Source organism: Bidens hawaiensis, unplaced genomic scaffold, assembly GCF_021521415.1.
Source record: "Bidens hawaiensis isolate Kalapana, Puna unplaced genomic scaffold, B.hawaiensis_p1.1 tig00005567_1, whole genome shotgun sequence".
Lineage (NCBI taxonomy): Eukaryota > Viridiplantae > Streptophyta > Magnoliopsida > Asterales > Asteraceae > Bidens > Bidens hawaiensis.
Genome location: NW_027491360.1, coordinates 853628 through 877351, shown reverse-complemented (window position 1 = coordinate 877351; position 23724 = coordinate 853628). Strand labels below are relative to the sequence as shown.

General features: G+C 36.9%; 3 protein-coding genes across 3 annotated transcripts in view; all 3 read right to left on the bottom strand.

Annotated features, from left to right (window-relative positions):
- Positions 1 to 2101, bottom strand: part of LOC143630135 (uncharacterized) — a 34728-nt gene extending 32627 nt beyond the window's left edge. The window contains exon 1 of the mRNA XM_077099218.1: positions 2014 to 2101. The gene's annotated coding sequence lies outside the window, so the exon portion shown is untranslated. The remainder of the gene's footprint in view (positions 1 to 2013) is intronic.
- Positions 1 to 23724, bottom strand: part of LOC143630141 (putative glutathione S-transferase) — a 94909-nt gene that overhangs the window by 42332 nt on the left and 28853 nt on the right. The window lies entirely within an intron of this gene.
- Positions 1961 to 2893, bottom strand: LOC143630134 (uncharacterized). The gene is made up of 2 exons (XM_077099217.1): positions 2815 to 2893; positions 1961 to 2734 (listed from the first exon to the last, which is right to left on the bottom strand). Exons 1-2 carry the CDS (start codon positions 2829 to 2831, stop codon positions 2008 to 2010), a joined length of 744 nt encoding a protein of 247 aa, XP_076955332.1. The 5' UTR covers positions 2832 to 2893; the 3' UTR covers positions 1961 to 2007.

The window sequence follows — 23724 nt, the reverse complement described above, 5'->3', positions numbered from 1 at the left end:
TTTTATATCGACGGGATCCCAAAGAAGATTATCTAGATCAACTAAACTTGGTCTAGCAGATGGTGTTTTTCGTTTCAAAGACAAAAACTTTTCCATGGTTGTCATAGCTAAAAGATCTTACTGTACAAATAAAATGGATTACAAAGTTAAATAATGTAGAACTCTAAAAAAATAACAATAATAAACAGTACACTCATACAATAAATATATTAGAAAGCTAGAAACCAAATAATTTTTCACCATAAGACAACAAAGATCACATGCCTTTTGAATTTGAAGAAAAGGGCATTATTTTTTTCTAAACAGAAGATCGAAATTGGTTACTAGACTTGCAGTTGCAGAATTCAAATACAAAAGAAACAAATTAATAAGTGATAACCATGAATCATGAATGTTTGTTTTATATTAAAATAATTCGAAATTACAATTTGCAAAACAAATCTAACATGAGATGTCACATGTGAAGCCGTCATCACTCTAATCTGTTCATCTCCCACTAATTCCAAATTTTCAATTAAAGTGGTTGAGCAATTAACTAATATGGGCTTAATTGTTATTGTTCATTACAAAATTAAATTTGGGCTTAAAAATTTTGGCTTAAAATTTAAAAAGCTAAGTTTGAGACACTAAAAAAATTAGGAATGGGTCACTAAAATATTTTTGGATGGGTCACTTGGGTCTTTGAACCTAATATATTACAACTTTATAAAGGAAACTATGGATTTGAGTGGGTGCAAACACTGGATCCGCCCCTGTTTATTGGACTCTTTTTTTGTAGCACCTCCTAAAAATGATGTGACAACTAATAAAAAGTTAAAAACACACTAACTCTCATCATCAAGAAACAATAGATTCCATTTCTACAAATTTGTCCAACCTCGTCTAGAAAACATAAACAGATAATGACATTCTTCAAGCCATACACTCCCAGTATAATTTAACACAATAAATGCTCTATATTAAATTTTACTTTCTAGAATGCTGTTATACACAAAACATGCATCTAAGTAACCTTTCCCGCTCCATCATTTCACAGTCACACTAAATCATCACATGCACATTATATTAATGCTATTATCAGCATCTGCATGTATTTTAGATAACACGATAAACTTTTGCTCCTGCTACGACTCCTGCTCTTATTAATTGAGAGGTATATATGATGTTGCCCCATTCTTGAATAAACACTTTTTAGGTGTGGGTTTTGGGTAAATAAATCGTTCTTGTTATCCCCTTGACACCTGAATAATCATATAATTAACCAAAAACATAAAAAACTAATCATACCCAATTTCAAGTTGCATTAATCAAAAAATTTGCTTAATTATGATAAAAAAGAATGTAAAGAAAGAACAATGCATGCTTGAGTTAACACATGAATAATCATATAATTAACCAAAAACGTAAAAACTAATCATATCATTTTAAGTCGCATTAATCAAAATAATTATTTATTTAAATTATGCTAAAAAAATGTATAGAAAAGAACAATACATGTAGTTTGCTTTTCTTCTTAAATAAAAGTAACATCAAACAACCTTCCGGAAGATGAATTGAGTTAAATCATTTGAATATACTAAATAACAACAAGATAAGCATCCCTACCGTGCAATGCATATAACATTGATAGGAATTCTTCAAAAGTACACACATATATAAAAAATGATGCTACATAAGTAACTAATACTAACATCATGAGATCATAATTACTTGAACCCCCACTAAATGGTAAACCTTTGGATTTCCTCCAACTTCATTAGGCAAAGGACATGAGAGTAATTTCATAGGTGGATGAAGCTTCATCAAGTTGCACCAAGCGCTTTAAGAATCGATCTAAGTGTTGGCAAATTACTTTTTATGCCCAATTATGAAATGACTATTTTGCCCTTGTCATGTAATTGTGAAATTACCTCCATTGCCCATCACTCCTCCTTTATATGTAATATTGATTTAGATAATAGTAGAATTAATGTCTTAACTATGCCAATATGAAATAAAAACTAAAATTTAAACTAATATGCCCTCGTCGTCCGGGCGTGTACACAAAAAATCATCGTCAATGTCTACTAAAGTGGGGTCTTGTGTAACATCAAGAGTAGCATCAAATTCTAGCATATCGTTACTTTCATCACTTGCATCATACTTGTACATCTTATGTGGTGTGAAGCCAACAACATACAAATTTTCATTTTGTTGATCTTGAACATAAATAACTTGTTTGGCTTGACTAGCTAATATGAAGCATTCACTCGGGTGACCAAGTCTAGAAAAGTTAACCACTGTGAATCCAAAATCATCCTTTTTTATTCCACGGTTATCAGCCCAATCACACATGAATACGGGAATAGTAAACATGCGATAATCAAGATCCCATATCTCATTTATACGACCGAAATAAGTAACAATGCCATACACGTGATTGGAGTCTTTTGCACTAGCAATTTGCATAGCATGTGCAACTAAAGATACTCCACTACATTGAGTTGTTCTAGATTTATCCCGAGATGTTATATGGAACTGATAATCATTTATGGAAAAACCACTATACTTATTAACAGAAAAACTAGGCCCTTTGGCTAACCAACGAACATTGTCATATATCTCCCCACTCGCCAACCGTTTTTCAACCTCATTTTTAAGCCAACTAATAAATGTCCGACTGTGTTGGTTATGCAACTGGGTGCTGTTTTCAGAGGCACGGGGGTTGAGATGCTTGATTTCCAGCATATGTTGCCTGAATTGTAGTAGAAGTTAATAAGAATTTATATGAATTAAATAATGTAAAAAGAAAATACATTTATTTGTAACTCTTACTCTATATACGGCTCCATGATAGCAATGTTTCGTAATACATAAAGATGAGCTGATCAAGTAACTTAGCATCCACAAAATCAACTGTAGGTTCCCAGCCGGATCTACACAAGAGTATCTCGTAACACGAGGGTGCGAAATCCCCTACGTATACAATACGAGTGCTAAGACGATGAACACGTTGAAGATAAACAAATACACGAGTGTATATGATAATGCTTGTTATATTGCTAAGGATTATAACCAAGGAACAAACACGTGACTCAGAGAATCACAAAAACACAGCCGTTCAAAGTTCTATAAAAAGGAGCCGAAGTTAGAGTTTATATAACTCGACAACTTCGCCTAACATACTAGGCGAAGTTGTCCTAAATTCGCTCAACCTAAGTTCTCCTAAACACATAGTGAACCTAATAGAACAAGTTCCACACCAAATGAACAATATAAACGATTACAGACACAAATAAACACGAGATACCGAACTACTGACATTATGCACCAACAGACTCCCCCTTGGCAGTAGCTTCATATCTTTATCTTCTTTCTCGTGTCTAGTAATCCAAAAATCACGTACCCACCGTCTTCAAGCATGAATGCCCTGTCTCACACAGACAGAGGCCACCCCTTGGTACTTCTTTGCTTAATCCTTCCACGCAGGAATATAGAAAATCTTTTTATCATTAAGTACCTGCAAATCAGCTTGTGACAAATTAACCAAGTGCATTGGGTCATACACTCTCAGGATCTCCTGTTCATCCTCATCCTCCATCACGGCTTCAGCAGTCTAGTAGTCAACATACCACCACTTGAGATCCTTCAACACGTCCTTGGGCATCAGCTTCATCAGAACCTCTTTTAAACATCGAATCGGCTTGTATTTCATCACCATCCAGGCTTACCATCAGCCTGCATGCCTCGTTTCTTGTCTTCGACCAACTTCCCTTTTCGAGGCTTCAAAAACTCAAACCTTTCCTCTTTCACACTTTCCTTCCACACAATCTTTCCAATCCATCTTGCAAAGTTGTCATCACTTCTATTAATCAATCTCAAATGAGCCAAATCTTTTACCTCACACTCAGGCAAGGTGTTGAGCGATCTCAAAGCCTTCTTAAGTACTGAACCCCATCATATCGCTTTATCACAAACAATTTCAGCTGTTCATCATACAACCAACAGATAATACCTTTCTTTGATTCAGCATAGCCCTTGATATTGTAAATTTTCTTGAACATTGTTGGTACCGTAGGTTTCTTTGTTTTGAAGAACCATTGCGCACAGCCTTCTTTCCATCTTGGCTGTTCTTCCCACTCAGAATCACCCGACACATTTTCATCTTGACCCAGCTTTACCTCATCAACACTTGGAATATCATGCTCTACACCATCATCAACTATCTCTCCTTCTTCTAACTCACTATCTATTTCTATCTGTTCCCCAATCTTTTCAATTTTACTAGCTGTCAAAACATCATCAACTACATCATCCTCAGCATTCCCCAACACCTCCTCATCATCTACAACCACCACATTCTCACCACCTGTACAGCCTGATGGACGAGCAGACTCCCCCTGAGATGTGGAAGTCCCAAGATTTTGTTCAGTTCTTGGCAACTCACCACCTGCATCTTTCGATGCATTGGGATCATCGTCTCTGTCTTGCCTTTTCTTTGTCCTCAATTCATCACCCTTGCAAGTCGTCTCCCCCTGATATGCTAAGAACTGTTTAAGAGCATCAAAGAGTTTACCGTGTTCAATGAGAATGGATGATTGAATCTGATTCACTACCACAATCCACTGAATAGATTGTGTCTGAATGAGATTAATTCGCGACTGTTCAGCAACAACCCGTTCAAGAGCCGCAATCCTCTCAGAGTCAGACAGAGTAGCATCAAAGTCAAACCGCATATGAGAAATATATTGAGCATACGGCGGTGGAATTCCCAAGCTAGCTGGAATATCAGAGGTAGGCTGAATAGTAACCGTGGGTGGTATAGAGACAGGTAACCCAGCAGTCGCTACCAGCGTCGACTCAACAAATCTAGCGACCACCTCTAATGGAGTAAGGGTAGGATGCGGTAAGGAAACAATCGCCGGTGCTGTAAACTGGAACGTGGTTGGAGGAATACCAATGGATGATGATACAGTCACCAAGGGTACACTTGAGGTGACTGGTAAAGGAACTGCCGAAGAGACCGGTAACATAGACATGCCCGATAATGATGGTGGAGTAAAATGAACAACCCTTGAACTTTCACCAACTTTAGAATTCATCAACCTTTGCCTTCTTTGATCTTCGTACCAAAAGATACAAATCCTCCTCAAAATTTGATTCACTATCATCTAAGTCTTTCTTTCGTTTGCCATGAATTCTTTCTTATCTGGCAAGAATTTGCTGTGCTTCGACTATATCGTCAGTGGAGGAATCAGAGACAGTTCCCTCAGAATCCGCCACAGATGTATCGACCATGGAAACATTTACACCAGACACCTCAATGACTGAGGCTTGAACTTCAGCAGCTAGATCAAGCCTTTCCATATCAAAGAACCCTTGCCCTCCAAAGGCAACTTCAAGATCAACCTGTACTTCTGGAGCTGCAACAAGATCAGCAGGCGGTGCTTGCTGTACCACGGGTGGTGGTTGAACCACAGGAGGTGGTTGAGGGATATCAGCTTGGTGCGGCGCCGGATCAAGAAATTCATCACCTGGAGGAGCAACATAAGCAGGATTCATTAACCCAAACAATGCCTTATGCCTAGGACGTAGCTCTTCCCTGCTACGTGCACTTGATGGTCGACACTGAGCAAAAATTCTCTTATAAACACTCTCCACATACGAAATAGGACGTCGTTGTGGCAGATTGGGAGCTACATGATTTAGAATCATCTGTAAGAATCTCGGGTACATCAAAAATGTTTCCCGTGCCACTGCTCGTTGCTGTCGATTGATCTCATAGAATATCATCTGATTGAAACTCTAAGGCTTGTTGTAAGTCAATGCAGTCATCGCCAATTGAATTGTCGCACCCATACCATCCGTACCAGCTTTGCGACCAGACATGCACACAATCATTACGTGCATCAGAAATCTCCACTGATCTAACAAGAACCCCTTCCTTCTCTGAGAGTCTGCCAATGGTCCTGAATACCCCATACGAACAAAAGCACCATTTCGAAAAGTGGCCGAAAAGTCAGTAGGGTTGTCAGTAGTCTCAACCCCAAACTGTAAAGCTTCCCGGATCTGATGGCTGAGAACTGTACCACTTGATTGTTAACAGTAGCACGCATCACAGGTGGGTCAACACGACAATCATACTCAACCGTGTTCCAGAAATCTTCAATGTTTGGTAGTGAGATCGGAAGAGTAGTAGTGATGGCATGGAAAATATGTGAGTGAATAAGAAACGTAATGATCTCACAGGAGTCATTAGTTCCACGACCATCCGGATCCAAGGTGATATACATGTTGTGACCCGGGGAAAACTGTCGCTTATCACCTCCGCCTTCGTCACCACCGGTACCTCCAGCACCAGCCACTGCAGCCATATCTGCAAAACAAACGAGCTAAGTCATATTTCTGAATAAAAGGTTATAACTTCGCTGTTTACCAGTAGTAGTGTAGTTGTTAACTTCACTGGGAATGTAACACTAATACGCAAAGCAGTACACATGAGTATAATAAACAAGATGATTATTCTGTATCCAAGTGTTCTTAAGCGGCGAAGTTATATGGTTAGCGAAGTTAGGGTCAACTTCGCCTATACCTAACTTCGCCACAAGAACTGTCAATTTTAATCTCCCAGTACGGTTGAGGGATGAACAATCAGATGTTGATTTCCTGGATAAAAATGTGCGATTAAGAAATAAAATTGCCAATTAACATCTTTACAACATCCAAACGATCATTAAAAAGGACTCAAGGGTTTTCAAAACGACCGAATGAAAACTGATAGTATGCCCCAGATTATCACACAATCTATAGAAATTATGACACAATAAGGACTAACGAACCTCGATAGCACACAAAAGAGGAAAAAACGAGAGGTTTGATTCAAAAGATAAGTTCGCCAAGGGTTTAGTGAAGAAGAGTTTTGACCTAGTTTGACCGCCTCTGCTATATATAGTTTTGGAAAACCCAGGGGCGAAGTTAATTCAACTTCGCCATTTACCCAACTTCGCGCTTAAGTAACTTCGCCCAAAGTCAAATAAAAGTCAAGTTCGCCCATAAATAAACTTCGCTCAAAGGATAAAAGATAAACATTCAAAGAAACAAGTAACCAAGTGTTTATGAAGACAAAACATAAGACAAAATATATAACAAAAGTTAGATAAAAGGACGGGATCAAATTTCAGTCTTGACGAAAACATGCATGTTTTAGAAAAGATCCGAACAGGAATCATACTAATTAAGAGGCTGTCACACAGATCCATGTTCAGCGGTATTATGACATAGAGAAACAGGTTGTAGGCAGGTATTAAACTTAGTATGGTTTTCATCGCTTTTGTGATACGGATTAGGATCAATTAAGCTCAAAATTTAGATGGACATCACATGAGAGAATGTGATGCCTCCTATCTATTCTCAAGCCCCAAGTCACCCCGAGTTAACTTCGGCTCGTAGTGTCTGATCAATCAATATTCACATGTCGACCTTCGAATTCGTCTTCCCGTACTTTCTTATACTTTGGAATATTCTTTGTTGCCTCTTTCTTGATATTTGTAAGCAGATAATCTTCATAAGGCTCAATGATAATAACGAAAGCTTTTTTTTTTAATAATAGTAATTCAACTGAAACTCCCGAATCTTGATCACTGCAGATACATAACACTTTCTTCGCGGGAATCAGATCACTCACGGGCTCGTGTATGACTGGGTAATCACTTTTCTGCCTATCATTCGGAAAGATGTATGTGGAGACATGCACAACTCAAAATGACTCTCCACAGTAAATCGAGAAGATTTAGTTTGTATCACTTCTACTTTTACGCACCATAGAAAGCTACCATAACATACAATGACTATCTAAAGTCTTTTAGGCCTAATAACTTCACCGGTTAAGCACACAAATTAGTTATCTATCACTTTTCAAGGTTGGATCAATTTTCATTTTAACGCCAATAAAGAAACTTCTTGCGAAGTTATAGACTGAAAAATTATATCATTTCCCCAAAAAAAATTAAAATTCAGACGCCCCGATCAAGTCAAAGTTTTTAGGTAAACGGCTATCCTGAAGATCCATTGAATCAGGCGGACCGACCACATACGAATATGTGTCCCTCTGACTAAGTATGAACAACTTTTAAGCGAAAGAATAAAAACCCATCATAAACCGCCCCCGTCTCTTTCAGTCAACTGGTTAATGACTATCCTTATAATCTACACGTAGATGTAAGGACCAAACATATTCGTGTAATATGTCCTTCAAACTTGAGCAACCGACATAATTTTAAGAGATAGTGATGTTTTTTTTATGAAAGAAGAAAACGAGGTTACTCGGGATTGATCATCCCATTTAGATCAACAAGGTTTTGAAAACAGGATCGATCAAACGCTTTTGTAAAAAGATCAGCAAAATTATCCGGTGAATCAACCTTTTCAAGCAAAATTAATTTCTTCTCAGCACAATCCCATATAAAATGATGACGAATGTCAATATGTTTAGTTTTACTATGTTTAACGGGATTGTTAGTTACTGAGATTGCAACAATGTTATCAATGCAAATAGGAGTTTGAGTGAAATTCAGACCATAATCGCGCATTTGCTGTTGTATTCATAAAATCTGGGAGCAGCAATTTGATGCTGCCATGTATTCTACTTCGCAGGTGGAAATGGCTACAGAGGTCTGCTTCTTGCACTGCCACGACACCAATCTTCCTCCGAAAAACTGACATCCACCGGTTGTCGATTTCCTATTCTGATTGCATCCTCCATAGTCAGAGTCGGTGTATGCTACCAGATCCAGTTCTCCCCCTTTCGAGTACCATAGTCCCAACTTAGGCTTTCCTTTAAGATACCGCAAGATTCTTTTCACTCCCTTCATGTGTGATTCCTTCGGGTTTTCTTGAAAACGAGCACAAAGACAAACTGCAAACATAATGTCAGGTGTAGATGCAGTTAGATACATTAAAAAACCAATGATTGCCCGATATTGAGTGGGATCCACATCTTCATCACTGTCGGAATCAGCACCCAGTTTGTAGTTGACGCAGATTGGAGTGTCAAATGGGGTACTATCATCCATCTTAAAGCGTTTAAGCACATCATGAACGTACTTAGTTTGATGAATGAACATGCCATCCTTCTTTTTATCTACCTGTAAACCCAGAAAAAACGTTAATTCGCCCATGGCACTCATCTCAAACCTTTTCTTCATGACTGCTTCAAACTCCTGACACATAGAACTCTTGAGGCAGCGAAGATGATATCGTCCACATAAACCTGAACGAATAGAAAATCCCACCCCTTTCCGTTTGACAAACAAGGTACTATCGATCTTCTCTCTCTCAAACCCATTCTCTAGCAAGTAGTCTGACAAAGTTGCATACCAGGCTCGAGGTGCCTGATATAGCCCATATAATGCTTTGCTCAGTTTGTACACATGATTAGGAGAATCTGGGTCAGGGAAACCCGGGGGTTGTTCGACATATACCACCTCATCGAATTTTTCATTCAGAAACGCACTCTTCACATCCAACTGGAAAACTTTCATCTCTTTGTGTGCAGCAAAGGCTAGAAACAGTCGAATTGCCTCCAATCTTGCCACATGAGCAAACACTTCATTGTAATCAATTCCTTCCTGTTGATTAAACCCTTTGACTACCAATCTTGCCTTGTTGCGAATGATTACCCACTTCTTATCTCTTTTACACTTGAATACCCACTTTGTACCGGTAGCGTTCACTTCTTGTGGTCTTTCAACTAACTGCCATACTTCCATATTTTCAAACTGTGCCAGTTCTTCCTGCATGGCTTCAACCCACGAGCTATCCTTCAGTGCCATTTGATAATTCTTTGGTTCTATCTGACTGATGAAGCAGGCATACAAGCATTCATTTATAATACCAGTGTCTTTTATGCTTGCATACACACATGTGTTTTCATCCAGGCTTCTTCTAGTACGCACACCATCAGAAGGATTACCGATCACATTTTCTAAAAGGTGATTCTTGTGAATTTTGGTGGTCTGTATTGGACCGACTTCCAGATCATTCTCAAGATTTGAAGAGAGTTCATCAGAGTGAGGCTGAGTGTGAAATGGATTGTAGAATTCATCTTCATTCAAGACAGCTGGAGTTTCAACCGCACTCGACGAGGTTGGTTGACTTTCATTGTATTGCGGACGTTGTACAATGGCCTCCTCTTTGTCAAACAGCATTTGTGTAGCCATTTTCTCATCAATGTCTTCAAAATCCAAGTAAGGTAAAGATTTGAATAGTTTATCATAGTCGAAAGCCTCTGCTGGTCCCATGCTAGGCCTTAGTGATTTGTAACTGGTAATGTCAGTGTACAGACCACTTCAACCTTGTTGTTTGATAGATTAAAGACTCTTCTGTTGGTGTCCCAACAACATAGCCAACTAAGATACCTTCGTCAGCTTTCTCACCAAATTTAGAGTTAGTCTTTAATATCGAACATGGGGACCCGAAAGGTTCAAGACCTTTCAAATTTGGCTTTCTATCATGCATAAGTTCATAACATGTTTTATTTAATCTTTTAACAGTTAAAACACGATTAAGGATATAACAGGCTGTAGCAACAGCCTCAGCCCAGAACACCACGGGAATTTTAGCATCTGCCAGCATGGTCTTGGCGCCTTCGATTAGAGTTCTATTCTTTCTTTCAGCTACTCCATTTTGTTGTGGAGTGTATGGGGCGTTGTACTGATGTTCTATCCCTTTCTGCAAACAAAACATCTCCATCTGATAATTCTTGAACTCTTTACCATTATCACTTCTGATGTACTTAACCTTTCTCCCAACAATATTTTCCACCTTGGTAATCAAGTTAATTACCAACTGAACTGTTTCATCTTTTGCCTTCAGAAAATAGACCCAAGAGTATCGTGAGTAATCATCGGTCACCACCAAACAGTATGACGTTCCTCCTAGACTTTTTACATTCACAGGACCAAAGAGATCCATGTGAAGCAAGTCCAAGGTGCTAATAGTTGAGTTAACCGTCTTGGAGTGATGTGGCTTCTTGTGCTGTTTTCCTTTCTTGCATGACACACATTGGTCTTCAAAATTGAAGTTCTTCAATGGAACCCCAAGTACCAGCCCATTCTTGACAATATAGTTCATCTTGCGAAGATGAATATGACCCATTCTTCGGTGCCACAACTCTGACTCAGATTATGTTGCTTTTAACAGAAGACATGACTCTTCTGCTGCCATCTCGGTTGATCTCATATCCATTACATATGTGTTCTTTTCTCTTGGAGCCTTCATCACGACCCAGGTCTCTGGTATCTTGAAACCAGGATAGAGTACGAGTGCCTCATCTTTAGTAACATGAACGGTGTATTCTTTGTCACAAATCTGGGAGACACTCAACAGGTTGTGCTTCAACTCTTCCACAAAATTCACTTTTTCCAACTTTATTCTTCCATTCGTCACAGTCCCAATACCAGTAATTTTTCCTCCACTTTCTCCTGCAGAACTAACCCTTCCTCCTTGAACAGGTTTCCAATCATGTATTAATTTCTTGTTACCAGTCATGTGCCGGGAATAGCCACTGTCAACAACCCACATATTGTTTACAGCCCTGTTCGACTGTTCCTGCACAATTAAATAAATAGATTAAAATCTGGGGACCCAAGACCTTCTGGTCTTGGGTTGATTAAACCTGTTATCCGGCATCCAGTACCTTGGTTGCCCAAAGTTAGTTTGAGGAGAGTTTCTATAAGTTCTGAAAGGAAATTTTCTAGATGACTGACTATGAGGCCATCCAAACCTTCGAGAATTTCTAGCATTAATGGAATTATAATTGTTGGTTTGGTGATTCATTGGGAAAAAACAAGACTGGTTTCTTTGAAATCTTGGATTAGTCCAATGATTGAAATTTGATGTGTTAGCATTCTTACCAGCATCATATTTAGTATTCGTTTTATTCTCAGTTTTCAATTGGCCTCATATTTTCTAGATTTCCTTTGTTTCAGAGGACAGTCACTGACAAAGTGTTCCATCCAGTTGCATCTAAAACAACTTCTGTTCGATTTATTCTTGTTGTTTTGAGCATTCGTCTCAAAAGTTGTTGTAGATGATGAGGTTGTGTTACTGTCAGTTTGCCTCACATACAATGGAACAAATGGATTTAGGGAAGATTTATGTTCATCAAACTTATAGTCCTCCCCTCGTTTTAGTAACACGGCCTCCTCTTTTATCTCACCCGATTCAGACGATTTATCCGAATTTGACGAGACAGAATCCGAGACAAAACTTGTGACATTAGAACATGTCTTACTCGCTTCACTCTCATTAACTTTAGTTTCTTTAGCAGAGACTTTGATTGGAACTGTCTGACTAATTTCAACATTCACGGATTGCTGATTACTAGGATTATATGTATAGTTATTATTGTATGGTGTGGGACTTCTGAGAATCCAATTCCCCCCTTGTTAACCGGGGAACGTTGAACACTTATAATATGATCAAGCATCGCAGAAGAATTTATAAATTGTTCAATTTTCCTATTCAGTTCCACCACTTTTACCTGGTAATCAGCTATCTGTTTATCCTTTTCAGCGATTAGTTTGGTCTTTTCTTCTAACACTTCATAACTAAGATCAATCACTTGTATTTTTTCAGCTAGGGTGGCTTTAAGACTTCTGATATCTTTTTCACTAGCTTTTATTTTTACCGAGTAGCTATTTTCTTTAGTTTTAGAATAATGATGTTCTTCTTTTAAATTTTTAAATTGAGTGTCCAAACTAACAAACTGATCAGTTAATTCTTTCAATTGATCAGACAGTTTTTCATATTGTTCACAGTGAGATTCAGAACATATCTCTGAGAGTTGATCATTCACTTCTGCCATGTATGCTTGATCTTCCCCCGTCTCTTTGTCACTTCTTCCAGTTTCGATATTTACCAGATTTGCCTGTTTGAACACCTCCTCAACTTGTATGTTCCAGTTGTATCCACCGTTTTGCTGAGATACCATAGCCTTGTTTTCACTTCCATTTCCATTCTGTTGAGCAGGCCTGTTCTGACTTCGTTTGACTCTCTCATTTGTACACTCTTTAGCAAAGTGACCATTTTGTTGACAGTTTTAACAACGAACCTTTGACTTGTCAAACCCCGGTCTTTCTCTAACAAACTTCCTACCCGTTTTCTTCATAAATCTCTTTACCCTTCTTACTATCATAGCCATCTGCCATTGCAGATCCATTTCTTCCAGATCATCAGCATCGATCTAATCATAATCCTCATCCAAGGTTGCAGGGTCAACTATTTTTCCTTTGATGTAATTCTCATAAGATGCAATAAAAGAGGCATAAAGAGCAAACTGTTATTCAGCTGATTTTACACTCATAGGCATCTGTGAGTAGTTCTTGCTAGAAGCATTGGTTGAGAAATTACCAGATGTGGTTTGAGGTTTTGAGGAACTACTACCTCTCGCTACGAAACATACGTCACCATCCATATTGACCATCACATGACCATCTTGACTGGAGTTTGGTTCTTCCCTTGAGTAGTAGGCAGTCGATTCTATTTTCGAACTTGAGCTTGGAGATCCTTTAGCACCATACATTCTCGGATCCTGAACCTGATCAGTAGGTGTCTCCTTTCGAGCCATGTTAAGTTCAAAATTACATAACTTATTTACTATCGTGTCCAAGTCAATCTTCTCAAAATCTTTATCTTCTCTCATCAGAATTGTGTACATCTCCCATTTTGGTGGGAGAGCATCAAGAAGTTTTTCAACTATCTCCTCCTCCTTTTATTCAATGGAGTAGTTATTCAATTCGGTCATCAGATGATAATATCGTGTGATGATATCATCGAGCGACTCATTTTTTAGATACTTGAATACTGAGAATTGAGTTTTCAGCAGCTTCGTCTTGGAGGTACGAATCTCAACATTTCCTTCATATCGATTCTCAAGTGCTTCCCACAATTCTCGAGCAGTTTTGTACTTCTTGAAAGTATGGAGAATCTCTTGAGGAAGTGCCATTGTAATGGCTGCATGAGCTTTACTTTCTGCTTCATACATTTTCTTTTCATCATCCTCCATTTACTGTACTTCTTGATATGTTCTCGAACTTCAAACATGGATGTTGGTGGAATGTACCCATCTTGAATGCAGACCCACATCTTTGCGTCTTGATACTTCACATACTGTTCAAATCTATCTTTCCATGCAACGAATCAGTACCTTTAAGCAGTTTTGGAGCTTTAGTTGTTGAGCCAGCTTCAACCTCTATCTTTACCAGTTCTTTGATGTTTAACGAAGTCATAGTTGAAAGAAACGAGACTCAAAGATCAAAAACAAGATTCTATGAACAGCGAACAGCGAAGTTAAGACAACTTCGCTAGTCTGCAACTTCGCTGGGTCAATAACTTCGCCTAAACCCTATATGTTCGCTAAAACCCTAGTTTGAGGGTCGCCAACTTCGCCAGAAGAACAACGCTGTTTTGCAGGTTTTGCACGACTGATTTCGAAGGTTGTGAGAGTGATGGGAAGGTGTATTTGATGAGTGTTGAGGAGCACCTGACAAAAGAGAGGTATTTCAACGTAAAACAGTTCCGCAAATTGTCTAACGAAAAAATCTTAACACACGTGTGACAATCCCGAACCACACAATCACAAGCAAGATGCTCTGATACCAATTGTAGGTTCCCATCCGGATCTACACAGGAGTATCTCGTAACACGAGGGTACGGAATCCCCTACGTATATGATGCGAGTGCTAAGACGATGAACACATTGAAGATAAACAAATACACGAGTGTATATGATAATGCTTGTTATATTGCTAAGGATTATAACCAAGGAACAAACACGTGACTCAGAGAATCACAAAAACACAGCCGTTCAAAGTTCTATAAAAAGGAGCTGAAGTTAGAGTTTATATAACTCGACAACTTCTCCTAACATACTAGGCGAAGTTGTCCTAACTTCGCTCAACCTAAGTTTGCCTAAACACATAGCGAACATAATAGAACAAGTTCAACACCAAATGAACAATGTAAACGATTACAGACACAAATAAACACGAGATACTGAACTACTGACATTATGCACCAACATCAACTTTAGCCCGTGATAAAGGTCTGCCAGTGTGTATTCTTTCATCAACACATTCATGAGGATTGCCAATTGATTTCATGTTTTTAAAGTAGTTCGAGAAAAATTCTAAGGCCTCCTCTGCCACATAACATTCTACGATGCAACCCTCAGGTCGATGATGATTTCGTACATACCCTTTAAGTGTTTTCATGTATATCTCAAATGGATACATCCACCTAAAATGAATCGGGCCACATAACCTCACCTCTCTCACTAAATGCACCATCAAGTGAATCATGATATCGAAAAATGAAGGAGGAAAATACTTCTCTAACAAACATAGAGTTAACACGATGTCACTTTGTAACTTTCCTAGCATACTGACATCAACTACTTTACTACACAACTCGTTGAAAAAATTACACAAACTTATTATTGTCTTCCTCACTTTCACGTGTAACACCCCCTTGATTGAAAAAGGAAGAAGTTGTTGCATTAGTACATGACAATCATTAGACTTCAAATCATTTGTCTTTGAAACATCATCAGATACAAGATTCTTGAAATTGGAACAATACCCATCAGGCACTTTTATGTTAGACAGGGTATCATAAAACATAAGTTTCTCCGAGGTATTCAATGTGTAGCATGCAGGTGGAAGCCAAAGTCGATTCCCTTTTGGTTGAGGTTGTAGTTCAGGCTTAATGCCCAGCTCCTTAAGATCTTCCCGTGCTTTTAATCCATCCTTCGTCTTGTGAGGTAAGTTCAACAATGTCCCATAAACACTCTCACACACATTTTTTTCTATGTGCATAACATCTAACTGATGATGTACAAGCAACTTCTTCCAATATACAAGTTCAAAAAAAATTGATTTTTTATGCCATAATTTAGCTCTCTCATCGATACTTTTCTTTTTCTTTTTTGACCTTTTCTTCTTTGACCTTTTCTTCTTTCCCCATGTATTATTAAACCCCGCCAGATAGTCGTAAATGTCTTCACCAGATAATGGTTTTTTTATAACATTCTTCTCTTGTTGATTGTTGAAATGTCTTTTTCTTTTACAAAAAGGATGTTCAAGTGGCAGGTATCTTCTATGCCCAAGGTAGCATACTTTCTTAGACTTTGGAAACCATTGGGAAAAGGTATTCTCTGATCATATCGGACAAGCATAGTAACCTTTGGTAACACACCCCGAAAGATTACCATATGCGGGGAAGTCACTTATAGTCCAAAGTAATATTGCTCTTAGATTAAAGTATTCTTTTTTGTAAGCACCATATGTCTTAACACCAGTTTCCCACAAGAGTTTTAGATCTTCTATTAGTGGTGCCAAGTAGACATCAATATTGTTACCTGGTTGGGTTGGCCTGATATCAATAGTCAACATCATGAATTTTCTTGACATACATAGATACGAGGGTAGATTATATCTTATTAGAATAACCGGCCAACAACTATACTTGGAACTTAATAACTTGTGAGGACTAATGCCATCGGCGGACAAGGCTAATCTAAGATTCCGATCTTCTTTTATTTAGTCTTTCCACGTGTTGTCAACAAGCTTCCAAGATGGGGAATCACGAGGATGAGTTATCTTACCGTTATTGGCCCGGCCTTGTGCATGCCAAGTTAAGTCATTTGCAATTTTTGGTGACGAAAACATTCTTTTAAATCTAGGGATGGGAGGAAAATACCACAAAACTTTTGAAGGAACGTTCTTGGTATTCTCCTTCCAACGAGATTTGCCACAAGTTGGACATTGAGAAGCATCCTTATGTTCTTTCCAGAATAGAACACAATCATTTTCACATGCATGAATCTTTTCATATTGTAGACCTACTCCTTTTAGCAACTTCTTGGCCTCATATATCGAGCTAGGGATTGTACTTTTTAATGGTAAGACATCTCTTAGGGCACCCAACAAAGCATCAAAACTAGAATCAGGCCAACTAAATTGACCCTTCAAATGTTGGAATTTCAATAATCCACTAAGTGCATTATTCTTTGAGCCTACGTAAAGTAGCTTATCACATTCTTCAAGAAGTGATTTCAATGCATCAGGTTCTTCTACATAGGTGAAGGCATCATGCAGCATTTCCTTTGTATAATCAAACTCGGGCGATCTAGATTTATTAGGGCAACTAGAATCAACCTCGGGAAGTTTTTCAACATGGAAAGACCAAATTGTATAACTTTCATCGAAACCGTGGGCAAATAGATAATAACGCACATTGTCAATTGAGTGATGACACAAGTTGATGCAATTTACACAAGGACAGGAATAACATCGGATTTTGAATTATTACTTTGGGAAACTCTAAAAAGACCTCCACGCCTTCTTCATACGCATTTAATAATCTATCAGACGTAATCCATGATTTATCCATGATATTTGCTACAATGATGATTATTGATGGTTAGATTTTTCTAGTTAAGTCGTTCATTCAAACGTCACTTGTACATATCAAAGGTAGATTTTGTTATATTTGTTTCTGGTCTTAATTGCTGGTTCTTATTGTGATGTATACATATAGAATTATGATATGTATTTTTTTATATTAACATCAATTTATATTAATTAGACATACTTTTATAGTAAAAAGAAAAAAATATATTCGAATTCAAATAAAAACAATGCAAGATACTTATAACTTCATCTGAATAAATAATATTAATTGTTAAATTTCTTATTTAACCAGTAAACTATTTCTAGAAGTGCACCAGACAACCTGCCAAGGGGGTATGAAATTTGCAAAATGGTTACAATTTTCTTTTTTAAGGTAATAAATTGTTAAATTCATGATTATATAATGAAATCTTAAAAGGACTTTATTAAGAAGCATCTTAAAAGGACTTTACTGCCTGAAGCGCTTAATTCACTATGTTTTGACCTGTTTCATCTTAATACACCATATTTTGACCCGTTTGACTGTATTTTGACCCATTTGACCAGTTTCACTTCAAGTTCCTATTTTGACCCGCTTAATTTTAATTCACTGCCTTTCATTTTAATACACCATATTTTGACCCGTTTGACCAGTTCACTTTAAGTTCCTAATTTAATTTGACCGGTTTAATTTTAATTCACTGCCTAAACCGCTTAATTCACTATGTTTTGACCTGATTCATTTTAATACACCATATTTTGACCCATTTCATTTTAATTCACTATATTTTGACCAATTTCATTTTTGACCCGTTTCAGTTTAACACACCATATGTTAACCCGTTTATTTTAAATACATCATATTTTAACCCGTTTGGTTTTAATTCACCATATTTGGCCCGTTTCGTTTTAATTCACCATATTTTGACCTAATTCGAACACAATTAATCGAATCGAATCAAATTACACAAAATGCTAACCTGAAAACACAACAATCTCTAAACAAAACTTAATTCAAACACACATAATCAAATCAAAATGTTACAGGTTTGGAATATCCTAAATCAAACACAACTAATCATATCAAATCGAATTACACTAAATGCTAACCTGAAAACTAACGATCTCTAAACAATACGAACACTCTTAATCGAATCAAAACGATCTCTAAACGATACCGGTTCCGAAAACCTAATTCAAACTCATTTAATCAAATCAAAATGCTAACAATTTCCGAAAACCTAATTCGAACTCATTTAATCAAATCAAAATGCTACAGTTTCAAAATAACCTAAATCAAACACAACTAATCGAATCAACTCAAACTGCAATACCGAATCGAATTACACTAAATACGAACTTGAAACCGAACGATCACTAAACAATACCGGTCCGAAACAAAAATCGCAACGGCGGAAACAGATCGGAGGCGAATACGTCAGCAATGGCGATGAAATAACCGGAGATCGATGATGAGAGATGATGGAATTAGGTTATAGCCATAAGAGATCGATGATGAGAGATGATGGAATTAGGTTATAGCCATGAGAGATCGATGATGAGAGATGATGTAATTAGGTTATAGAAATGAGAGGTCGATGAGATGAAAGAGGGGTTTTTTACTTAGTTTTTTTTAACAAAAATTAAAAGGTGACACTTAAAAATGACACACACTCTAAGTGTAGCCCGTGTTTTTTGTTAAAAAAACCTTTTATGAAACTAAAACATTGACAAACAAATGTGTGTCTTCGTTTCTTCAAATTTCTATAAAAGATGACAATATTTAGTTACGCGTGGTTTTTACAACGTCATAAAATTACTATGTGTCATGATTGGCGTGTCATTAAAGGTATATTTTCTACTAGTGCATGTATGAGGAATCATCCACAGTTAAAGCATTTCTGTTGCATGTGCTGGAGACGACATGAGTGTAAAAAGCGTTTAGCTGCAAGTCATGTGAACCGTTGTTCATTTGGAAAATTTTTCTGTTAGGGTTTACGTTAAATGGTCGTGTGTATAGTCATAGAACCCTTGGTACATATTACTTTCTATGAAAGCTCTACTTAATTTATTATAATTGTTTTTCGGTTAGCTGGTCTCAAACTATGAATGTTACTTATTTGATTGGAACTAGGAAGTTATTTCTTATTCGGTGTAGATAAGTTATATGACATATACGACATTTGAGGGGATCTGGGATCTTGTGTTGGGTGAAGACATTTTTCGGGGAGTGTAATGGGAGATTCATATCATGAAGTGTTGGTTGCCAATGGTTTGAGATAACATTGACAATGGGAGTTGTCATAGTTGACTTGGTGGGCTGCATGGAGGTGAGCTGAGCATTCGAAGAGACAATGCCCAAAGGTTTTTAATTCTGCTTCTAAGAATGTTTATGAGTTGATGCATTGGGACTTGGTGAAGGCATTGAAGACTCTTCAGTTCAAGATTCTGATATGCTTTATTTCTTATTACTCACTTCAATAAAGCATTGGTGAATATTTTAATTGAATAGTTTTGGAAGATACAGTTTATGTATCACCGGAAGACGTGAACCAAGTTCCGAGTAGTAAAGTCATGGCCCACTTAATCATATAGAGCTACAAGGTTTCAATTTGTAGACATGAAACATGAGCCACGAGGATGTCAGATTAAGCGTATTTGGAGATTTGAACATGGTTAGGGTTTGAGTTAGGGGTGTTCAAATCTGGATATCCAGAGTTTCGAATAAATCTGGACCTTTCGGATAGTGAGTTCACTATCCGAATCCGAAATTTTGAATATTTGATAGAATAATGAATCGTATATCCGAAAATCTAAAAAAAACGAATTTGTTATAAAAATAAATTTACAAACTAATAGCAGCATGTAATTAACAATCTAACAAACTGATAGCAATGGAGAGAGAGGCGGTCTCTTCGTCACTCTTGTGAAAAAAAGAGCGGAAATGAAGAATGGGAGAGGACTTTGGAGACCAGAGAAGGGTAGTGACGTGAGATTAGAAATTAGGGTTACATGACTTACATCTTATAAACATAAGTTGATATATAAATTAAAATTAAAATATATTAAGTTTAATATTACAGATAGTTCGGATACGGATTATTTTTAACACCCTTAGTTTTGGTAACCCTGGGAGCACGAGGTGTGTTCTAGGGTTGGTTTCAAAGTGACGTTGGGTTTGGGATACTAATAATACGAATGTGAAAATCTCTCCTGGGATAGCCTGCTGATTTTGGAAAGTATTTATCCTCTACAAAGTCTCTAGAGCCGGTAGTGCAAGTAAATGAGGGTCGGTTGAGTGTGAAGATGAGTCATTGACGGTTTTCCATAGATGGGTATGTGAAGACTGGTTTGAAGATCTTGTGAGTTTCAATGGGCCTTTTGGAAAACTGATACACGGGCCACTACAACTAGGTGGATTATTTGAACATTTAGCTTGCTCTTAGGAACTGGAAGCTTTGAGAACTTCTGTTATTTGATCAGAAATATTGGAGTCAAAGTTTCTTTCGAGTCATTATAAAAATTCATAAGATCAGTGTCAACACCTTTTAGGGTGTGATCAAGATTTTATCATACATAGGGCTGTGCAACGGTTCCGAACCGAACTGGACCAAAATGGAACCGAACCGGAACCACTAAATGCTAAATATAAGAACCGGAACCGGACCGTATTTTAGTGGTTCCGGTCCGGTTCAAAACCGAGTTAAACGGTTCTTATGTAAACGGTTCTTACTGGAACCGGTTTTCAATTAAACAACTAAATATAAACTATTAGAAGGTGCGAGAAGCAAGCTACAATTTAGAAAATAAAACATCATCTTATAAACATATTATATTTTAATTGAGAGAATTGAGAATATATTAGAATGACTTAAAATATTACAGAAAATGATTATATATTAAAACAGATTTAGGGTAGTGGAAGATGATCATCATTAAGGGATTGTATATAACTAGGAAAGTTAGAACGTGGATTCTCGCTAGAGCATGGAAGTCGGAACGCCTACTAAATATACAAGATTTAAATATAATCTTCAAAGTTTAAACCTAAACCGGTTCTAGCGATTCTATAACTGGAACCACCGGTTCAAACCGGAACCGAACCGGGAACTGTTTTCACCCAAATTTAGGAACCGGAACCGGACCAAAAATACAATAATACGGTTCGGTTCCGGTTCCCAGGTTCTGGCGGTTCGTAACCGTGAATTGCTCAACCCTAGTCGTACATATAGTACCAAAATTAAAAATACTCATGGGATGCAACCTACCCCTATCATATGTTTATCCAACTTCTTAGATACCACAAAGGCAAAGCACTTTACCATAAATGTGTATACATATATAGGGTAAAGTTAAAATACGAAGTACAACAAAAATGAGAAGTGTGAGAAGGAATCTAATCCATTGATCTTAAATTTTGATGGTGGAGATTACACTAGTAGAAAAACAAGCTTTAGATGCGATGAAAATGAGCTTTAGATGTGGTTTTTAACCGCGTCAAAATATTGGGCCTCAAAAGCTATACTTACTTTTAGACGCGGTTTTGGAAACCGCGTCAAATGCTTCAAAAACCGCATCAAATGGTCCACTCTAATTCCAAAGAATTATTTTTAGCCACCCTTTTAAACCGCGTCAAATGCCTCCTAACCGCGACAAATAATTAACAACTCACCTTTCTAAAAAAATATTTTTAGCCACTCACAAACCGCGTCAAATGAGCATTTATAAATTGCTATAATGGCTCCAAATCCATAATTTAACCTCCCAAATCTATTTAAATCGTTCAATTTTAACAATCAAGTTGATCCACCAAAATAACACAATTAACCATAATGCATTAAATCCAGAATTTATCAATATAAACTTCAAAATATAGCTAGACCAAAATGCATTGAATCCATAAGTTTACAATAGATAATGTCAATCTATTAAACAAAATATAAATCTAAACTACAAATACTTCTAATCAAGTATACCAAACTTTATAAAAAATACTCGGCATCAACTTCTCAAGTAAGTTTCGGTCTCTGATTCGGTAATAAATGGCATGTCATGCACCATCTTAAAAAGAAATAAAAATAGACTAAGTTAACATTTAAGAAAATCAAACAATTATAAAATATAAAATACTTACAAGGTCCGAAATTTGTTTTGATAAGCATACACAAAATCCAACATATATCTGAGCACCATGAAACCACATTCCCAATTGGATGGTTGTTCTTGACACTAAAATAAATTAACAGTTAATTATTTAAAACTTAAATAAATAAATCAACTAAGAAATATAAATCATACCGGAAACATTGTCCATGTAAAATTGACTTCACTAAGAGCAGACCAAATTACTTTCGAAGGAAGATATTTATATTGATCTTTTTTCCCGCTATCATTAGAGAATCTAAAATATATACTCATGCCTTTTTGGAGATAATAATGAATAGGGACCAATGATTGCTACAAAAAAAAAGCTTATAGAATAATTAAGTACTAACAAAATAAGGAAAAACTAATTAAAATAGACAAGAAAATATATAAATATAATACCCGTCAAAATATGTTGCAAAAAAGTATTCTTTATCTTCATGAAAGCTACATAGACTGGAGATATGTCCTTCAACTTCTGCGTGATTTGAACGACAACCAATCACATGCGATTGTATTCACATTAAAGAAGATGCATCAGTTGAAATTTTGAACTGGCGCCTCATAAAAGTACCTTAAATCAAGAAAGGAAAATGTATGATTAACTTAATAAATTCACTTACATCTAAAAACTGTTATATTACCAAATAAAAAATAACTTACATTGCAAACCAGAAAATGATTGACATCAACCCATCCATTGACAAAAAGCTGTAAAACCGCTTCGTATTCATTAAAGCAACTTTTCTCGGTATTAAACATCCCGGAAGCTACAAAACAGCTCATTTCGATAGACCAAATGTTCCCGATATGTTTTGGTTATGATATATATGCCTTGGTCAACGAAAGTAAAAGGTAGATATTGGTAATATAAGGCCAGGGGGCTTATTGTCATTATTGTAAAGATGGTTAGTGTTTACACAATTTATGTAATTAGAGGGACAAAAGGTGACACTTTTAGTCTGTGTTGTTAATGGTAGTTATAACCAGATTAGAGCTTAGTTAGATAATACTTTCAATTTCATTTTCTTTGTAATTCTCTCTCAATACTCAATCATTTGGTTTGAGATTTCTTTCTTTGTAATCATTCATTGTGAATAAGAGAAGCCCTAAATCGTTGTTTGATTTCTGAATCAAATTCATATTCAAT